This window comes from Anopheles aquasalis, chromosome 2 (assembly GCF_943734665.1).
Source record: "Anopheles aquasalis chromosome 2, idAnoAquaMG_Q_19, whole genome shotgun sequence".
NCBI lineage: Eukaryota > Metazoa > Arthropoda > Insecta > Diptera > Culicidae > Anopheles > Anopheles aquasalis.
This window is the reverse complement of record NC_064877.1, coordinates 62,777,551-62,785,646: the sequence shown is the minus strand read 5'-3', so window position 1 is coordinate 62,785,646 and position 8,096 is coordinate 62,777,551. Positions and strand designations below refer to the sequence as shown.

General features: G+C 50.7%; 1 protein-coding gene across 1 annotated transcript; it reads right to left on the bottom strand.

Moving 5' to 3' along the window:
• Positions 1-1,257: 1,257 nt before the first annotated feature.
• Positions 1,258-2,686, bottom strand: LOC126570640 (intraflagellar transport protein 57 homolog). The gene is made up of 4 exons (XM_050228569.1): positions 2,369-2,686; positions 1,833-2,303; positions 1,487-1,766; positions 1,258-1,418 (listed from the first exon to the last, which is right to left on the bottom strand). The coding sequence occupies exons 1-4, from the start codon at positions 2,684-2,686 to the stop codon at positions 1,258-1,260; spliced, it is 1,230 nt and encodes a 409-aa protein (XP_050084526.1).
• Between the last annotated feature and the right edge of the window lie 5,410 nt (positions 2,687-8,096).

Here is an 8,096-nt window from a genome sequence, read left to right as displayed (position 1 = left end):
GATGTATCGAATGGTTGGTTCGAAACGCAAACTCTGCGCTTTGTAGGGCTGATCAGAAGCAGGTTGAAGATGTCGGTCTCGCAGCCATAACTGTGCTAACTTCATAGTTTGTAAGTCAGAGTGAATGGTACAGCCTGAAATGTCGGGCAGTTTCTCGTGCCGAGATATGCGAGATTTAGTTGCAAGGTTTTAAGGTTAATGCAATCGCTACTATTGCTACCAAGTTTACTATTACTGTTCAACGACAAACTGCAACCGCAACTGCTCTGCTCCTCCACCAGCAAACAAATGGATGTGTTTGAATGCAAAAGAGAAGATACCTAGTGGCAGGTAACTGGGCTCTAGTGGAAGAGAGAATACGAACAAATCGAGAATAGTTGTATAAATAAAAGGAATCAAAGAAAAAACCATTTAGCTTTTCTTTTCTCGCGGTGTACTCCAGGCACTCCGTTCTTCTTCACAAAAGTCAAGAAGCCAGCAACAGACCATCAGATCTTAAGATCTCTTGGGTTTTGTGCACATCGCGTGCTGGCTGTTGCCATGATGCTGCCTCACAAGGATCGCAAGCGGTTTTTGCTCCTATTCGGCCCATGTTTTGGATCCCTGATCGCCTATAATTGTATCTCCTAACGAGATCGCCCATGATCATCGAAACGGGAAGGAAGAATCGTGACCCCATACCACCCTTCTGCCTGGGATTGGTCGCATGCTCGCTCCTTTTTTATATTCTCCCCAAGACCGAGGACGAGAATTCGCACACGCAGACCTTGCAACGACAGGGTCCTCCATTTTATGTAAACATGATGATTAGGGGGTTCGGATCGTTCCTCGATCGCATCTGTTTCGCATATCCTTTTTTAACTGAATTCTGGCGGGCAAAAAGGGGGGCAACAGGGAACAAAAAGCAGGCAGAGAAGACAGGGTGCTGCATCCCCTGTGGCTTGTTATTCACCGATGCTCCGAAACCGTGCAATTATCTGGACGAGTTGTAGGGATCGGCCCGGTGCTTGGCGAGCGTGTATCTCGGAGTAGAACAACGCAACGCCAATATACGAGGAAAGCTTAAACAAACATTTCGATCGTCGGTAAATTTATGGCCATGTTTCTCTAGACAATAATGCGTAGCCCTGCCGTGCTGCAAGTTGTTCCACTTCGTGCGCGGGTTTGCATGTTAGATAGAATCTCGAAAGCAGGTTTATTGCAACATGAACCTCCAAAAAGGTGTGCTTTCCTTTCCCTTTCTCACATCCGACATGGTTAATGGGTGGCCATAACGAGTGAGTCCAGCTCGGCGTACTGTGCACTCTGCCGGAGGATTTCCGTGTTCAGCGAATGCTCCATCACCCCGATCTTGATGTCCATCTCGCAAATTTCCTCCTTGATGCGAAAGATTGCCTTTTTGATGTTGATGAGAGGACCTTGGCAGAGAGGAATTGGGATGGTTTAGTGAAGAGAATGCGGATGGATTGCTCTGTCGCCAACTTACTGCCATCGGTCATAGAGTTGCCCCGCTGCTCCATCTGTATCTTGACGTTCTCCAGCTCGTTGGTGATCTTCGTCAGTTCGTGCTCGTTGTTAGCCTTCTCCTGTTCGAGCTGCTTCAACTGTCCGCTCACCTGATTGTACCCGATCAGCACTTCTTTGTACTGTGCGATCAGCTCCTTCAGATCGTTGTTCAGGTGCTTTTCGCGGCTTTCCAGCTTCTCCATTACGTAACCAATGTCCGTTTGGAGTTTCTTTAGCTGACTGTCCGTTTCTTCGGTAGCCTGTACGTAGAAAAATGGACCCGCAGTCTAGGATCTGGCATTCTCTGGAAGGACACCCATACCTACCGTATCGATATTGCTGCGCAGGGTACGCATTTGCTCGAGATGTGCTCGCCAATCGCGTGGATCCGTCTTCACGACCACCTTCAGCTGTGGTAGCACACGTTCCAGCTCCAGTCGCCACGCTTCACTGTCGGACAGTGAGTCCACCTTGTACTCGTCCTTCCGCTGAGCGGCCGTCGACCGACGATTGAGCGTCTTTTGATCGGTGAAGCTCAGATCGAACATCGCGTTCCGTTCGTCCTCGCTCTCATCACTCATACCGGCCATCTGCTCTTCCTCCACCTTCTCCAGGATGATTTCCGAGTCGTTTTCGATCAGATCAACCATCGGATCGTCCTCCTTGCGACACTCGGGCCGTTTGATCTGGAACTTGGTCAGCTTGAGCGCTTGCGTGGCCAGTGCGTCCATGATGTAGACACAGATGGGCCCGGCACCCTGGATGAGCCGGTTCGTCTGAAAATCGGTCGGTACGTCCTGCCACGAAGAGCAACCTCATTGTCACTGAGTCATTCTTTCTAAAGCTGCTGCAACCAGCTTACCATCTCCTGCAGCACCTTGATGATGCGCGAGATGACGATGTTGGGATCGTCAAACTCCTGCGGTTGATCGAACGTTTTGCCAATCTTGCGTATCAACCAGGCACAGATCGAGGTGAACATGAAGAACTGCTCGCCGGGGTTAAATGAACGAAGGAAGTAGTAGCGATTGATTTGCTTCATCTTCATCTCGCGCAGCAGGAGCCGCTCGTAGTTCAGCAGCTTCAGCTTTTCCATCAGATCGTCCACCTGGAAGGAGGAAACGGACGACACACCGCCCTGGTCCCGCTCCATCGCTAGGTTGTACTCGTTGCGGAACATATTGCTCGTCGTCTTTTAGCTGGTTTACACCTCTGTTATCGATAAGAACAAAGATAAAACAACAAACTCGAAGCATAACAAACACCTTCCCTTCACGGTCACCGTAATCTTCGCGATGGTCCAAAACAAACCGGAACCGGTTGCTAGGCAGCGGAACCGGGTAGCTCAAAGTAGCTCAAACCCTGTTCATGCGCGTTGAACGAGGATCCAGCGTGGTGGCGTGGTAATTGCTGGTACCGCTGTGTTCTTCGCCTTCCGCCCCGGACACCGAGACGCTGCCTCGGTGTGCACTTGTGCGATTTTATCGCAAACTGAGGCACGAAAATGGGTTCCACTAATTGGCAACTATGCGTCACCACCAAGCGCTCCAGCGTGCGCTCCATCGTGCGTTGCATGCACGCCATTCCTGGGTCGGTTTGGTGGCGGTCCGAGTTTTCACCTCATCTTTAATGATTTTTATGTCTCAATTAGAGGGCCGCATGCGGGGCGCCGGCCCGGACGCATCATAAAATAATCGTGCTGTTTGTATAGGAAAATAGTGATTATGTTTTGGGTGCAGATGATTATGAGGCTCGACATGAACGCCACCGGCAATGGCAGATGGGAACAGAATTTAAACGTAACGGTCCGATCGGTGCAATTGGCTCCCCATACCCCGCTCCCCGCGACACACACTTAAATTGGCTGCAAATTACAGGTTAACTTCTCAAATTGTCGGTCGCTTGGTTCTAGAATGATTATTCTTTGAATGCAATAAACGGATACTCTGGCTGCGCCTATCCTGTACGCACTGGGTGTAATGATATACACCCTTCAGCAAGTTTCTTCCAGAGGAGCATCATCGGGAATGCTTTTGCTTGTTTATAGGACCGGCTGTTGAGCGCCTCAAAAAAAAAATGTATGCGAACCGGCGGTGTAGTAAAATCGAAGAGTTATAATCCACTGACCATCGTTCGCTTGTTTGCGGACCTTGTGGCGGGAACATGGAACGTGCATCTCGAAACCATCCAGTGGCCACAACGAAACAACAACGAAAATGCCACAAAAATTACTGGCAAGCAACGCAGCAGCAGCAGCAGCAATGTCGTCTGGCGTCTTCATTCTTATTTATGAGCCACATGGTCAACCTGCCAGCCAGCAACAAACCAGAAGGCTGCATCCGTAGCCGTGGACGCGACAACGAGCCAAGCAAGTGGAGAGCGGGGGTGCTGCATTCTGGAGCGAGAGCGCGAAAAGGGCAACATTGTTGAAATATCTGACGGTGCGTCGCGGTGATTAACGATATTTTCGTGTTTCTCGGACACATACACAGGAACAGGAGGATGGATGAAAGAAAAGAACGAGAAAAAGGTAACAATCCCACCCCGCACCAGTCGCTGGGTGGAGACATGCAAACGAGCGCTCTCGCCAAGTCTCTCGCGAATAAGCGACGAACCCCTCCGGGGTCCCCCATTCGGTTGGGTGGTTGTTTTTTTTCTGCTTGGTGGTGGCGACCACGAGAGAAAAATGGTCAAAGGCTCACGGAAGGAAACGTGGCCACCCGTAGGAACGAGCCAAGTACACGAAGAAGAGAGAGCCTTGTTCGCCTTTTTGCGCGAACACCCATTTTAAACCCGGTTCTCGGTTAACAATGCAACGGACAGTCTGGGATGTTTTTTTTTCTCTCTTTTGTAAAACCACGCGCATGTTTTCTAGGTTTGAAAGGGTATTGTTTAAAGGGCTTCGATCGGTGTATCTTCGAGGCGAGCACCGTTTGCAGGACACGAGCAACTCGTTATTTTAACAAGCCACAAGATTACCTGACCGCCTCGAGGCCGCAAGGGTTGCTGGAGATGGTTTTAAGGGCTCGTCTCCTCATCGTGAAGAGATCCAACAAAATTTGTATCTCTTCGCACGCTAGCAGTAACAAAGAGTGAGAAAAAGAGAGAGAGAGAGAGAGAGAGAGAGAGAGAGAGAGAGAAAAGGAAGAGCTCCAAGCGCAATATGTTGCCGATCATTACCAACCTATCCAAGAGATGTACTGTCTAGCAGCAAGCAGCTACATAATGGCGGAGATGTTGTTGTTTTTTTTTACTTTCGTTCGTGTTTGTGGTTTTATGTGGCAAAAACCAGCTATACTTGTAAAACAAATAAACCGACCAGCAACACGATGCACACGGCAACATAATGCCCTTTTTTGCTGTTGTTGTTGCCTTAATTGTGTTCACGAGCAGATCGACCTGTCGGCAGGAATGTTGTTCTATTTCCTGCGACCGAACGATCTTGCCATGGTCTATGACGTTCCTTGAGCACCGGGCCACCTCCAGCACCAGCAGGGGGCCGCTAATGAGGCGCACCGTCGTGGTGGTAGTGGTGGTGGTACGGAAACGCGCTAGAAAACATCTGTAATGTGGCGTTCGTGAGCGGAATGAACGAGGCATGATTATGCGTGGCCACCCATCACTCCCCTTTCGCCCACGCACCCATGGTATTGCCATTTTTTTCTCTCCTTCTTTTCCGTTTCCTTCGGCCCCGCAGCCATTTACCATCTGCCCCGGTACGGCCGCTGTGTGCGCTTTTCACACAAAACGGCGCACCGTACCAGCGTGGATCAGCGAAAAAAAAGGGGTGGCCTTTACGGCCTCGCCAAAAAGGGCCACAAAGGAAGGGGGGGGGGGCACCTCAACCAACCCAAAACCGTACAGTAACGAGCAGAGCTTCGAAGGAGTGTGCTCGAGAAGGAGTGGGGCAATGATGGGAGGGTTTGGGCGTTTGATTAACGAGAGCTGATATGTACGTACATGCATACGCGGCTCCTTTCGCGAGGTGCGCTCTCTGTGGCTCTGCTAAGCTTCAGTTCTCCTTCGGGGATCCTCAATCAGTCCCGTGCGTTGCGCATGCACTTTGGCGCCTAGCCCGGAGATACCGCGGCCACGAAGGATGGAAAAAGGGGAACAACAACGAGCCAACGCACCAGAATCCAGAACGTGGTGATCGGTACGGGCAAGATTGAGGATCGTTCTTGGCGTACAGGGATGCCCATGAGGTTCGTTATGTTGAGGAGAAACAAAATAAATTTCCCTCTCCAAAACTGGTTCTCTTGTTTAACAATAAGCATGATTTATTCAAAATACAATATTAATACAATACTTTCTTGATTGTATTTACAGCAACCCTTCCTTCAACATCTTCCGAGAAGCAGTATTTCCGCGAAATCTCACAGCAAACCATGATCCTGTTCCACACTGTACGGGAACGGGCGGTGCGTTGCAAGTTTCATCCAAGTGTGCACTGCTGTGGACCGGTCCGGAGGCGAACGACAACGAAGTGTACGATGTGTTGCAGGACAACCCCTATAATCTGGATTGTCCATGCTCCAATATATCTTGCTAAATGGTACCTGTCCGCATGGTGAAGGGTGATGCCTTTTTGCACGTTTTTGCATCCACGCTGTGGCCATTGCATCGCCCTCCGGGCACCACCAGAGCAGCTTTTCGCACTCGAACCACGTGGAGCGGTTGAATGTTGGACGGTCTGTGGCTTCAGTTCAGTGTTAATTTTTAAAACATCTTTCCTAAAACTCACAAAATATCAAAAATGCTTCAACCTCCTTGATTGAGCCATCGATTGAACGACAATCCGGTGCTTCTGTTCCACTGAAAAAACAAAAAAAAACCGGCAGATGGCCCTCTGGTATCTTAATGAATATTTTCCACCATTTCCCCCACGCTAGTAAAGCAGATAAGCGATCAATTAAAGGCTGAGGCGAGGCAAACGGTTAAAACTTTTTAATTATCCATTCCCGGCACGGAGGTCGTCGCGCTGGGTGCGGGTAACATTTTGGGATGGATCAGAGGGCGCACCGTCCCAAAAGTGGCCCAAAAGGGGTCGGTGCAGCGTACGTTCGTTCGCTCCCTCGCCACTACGCCGTCAGATCATTTAACACATCTTGGAACAGCAGAACTTCAACAGCTTCAACAAGATAAGAAACACAACATGCTCCCGGTCTCTCCTTCCTTTCTCTCTCTCCCTCTCGCTGTGTCTCTCTGCTACCCCGCCCCCCCCCCCCCCGGGGTCTCCTCTAGGGTTCTGCGGCCATCGTGGAAGCATGTGGTAACTACATACACATTGGTTTGGAATCGAGGGGGAAAACGAAAAGGCGAAAGGCTCACCCAGGCTAACGCTCTCGTCCACTTGAGCGGGAGGGGCCACTTGGGGCCGGATCGTGCAGAGGAGAGTGAGAAAAACTGATAACGAGGCGCACCCGTACACAGGCGCACAGGGTGACCAGGAAGTCTAGTAGTTTTCGCGGAGTTTGTTTCCCCCAAAACAATTGTTCCAAGTGTTCCGGGCGACTAAAATCCCCTTCATTCCAACACGGATGGGAGTTGTTGATTTGAAATTCAAAATGAAACATTCTAAATTCTTTCATTCACGTTCTGGCGCCTCCACCGGTGGTGGTCACCCTTTGGCTCATGTTGCATGCTATAGCAGCCGCCCAGCCAACTTTGCTCCAGCGATCTCGCGAACGATCGAACGGGAACGGGCCATGCGTGCCGAGAACAACAACCACCGTTTGCTGCCCCAAGGCGTGTGGAGTAGCAACAGCCTTCACACAACCACTCACACATACGCGGGGCGGTGGGAGCAAGGAGCATACTTACAACTTCAACGCTCCACCGAGGCTCGTTAATAAACCGGCGAACTGCGGGCACCGCTGCCCACCACCACCACCACCATGCCGGGGCCGTGTTCCGTGCTGCCCAAAAATGATCGAGTCATCGTGCTCAGCAGCAGCAGCATAAGCAGCACCGGAATGGAAAATGGAGACGGTGGGGCAGACGGAGGAAAAGACACGGAAACGTAATAACAGTCTAAACGAGCGAGAAAACTCCTTCGCCTCGCGCGTGACGTGAGAGATGAGCATTTCTCGGGCGTGGGGTTTTTGGGCTCCAGCCTGTGGTGTGTGTCTGTGCGGGCTGCTCCTGGGACTTGCCTTCTCTCCCTTCGGCTCCGGTGGTTTGCAAATCACCGGCGAACCGGAGAAGAATGGATGGAACACGACCGAGGATGGAGAGGCTGCGTGGCGTGGTGTGGTGTGGGCATAACGCGAACACCAAATTTCCATCTCGCTGCTTCGTGGTGATATGCGGGGTGCGACGAGAGGAGATGGGGAAGGTGAGGGAACGAAGGGGAACCCATTATTTTGTTTCCAGGTTCGCGTTGTTACCTCGCTTGTTTGGTATCATTTGCAGCATAACTAGCGATGGGGATACAATGAGGGTTGGTTCTCGCCTGTGGGTTCGAGGGAGCATTAAGGCTCGGTACATGAGGCTCGGTACTTGAGCAGAGAATGGAGTTATTTGTTATTTTTATTCCAAAACTTATCAGCTCCGCCATCTTTGGAATCCTTCACGATACCCACGAGATC

Coding starts and splice junctions, on each gene's coding strand:
- LOC126570640 (XM_050228569.1), bottom strand. CDS start 2,686: ATGTTCCGCAACGAGTACAACCTAGCGATGGAGCGGGACCAGGGCGGT. Junction 1,767..1,832: donor TGCGCAGCAATATCGATACG/GTAGGTATGGGT, acceptor TTCTACGTACAG/GCTACCGAAGAAACGGACAG. Junction 1,419..1,486: donor CAACTCTATGACCGATGGCA/GTAAGTTGGCGA, acceptor CTCTCTGCCAAG/GTCCTCTCATCAACATCAAA.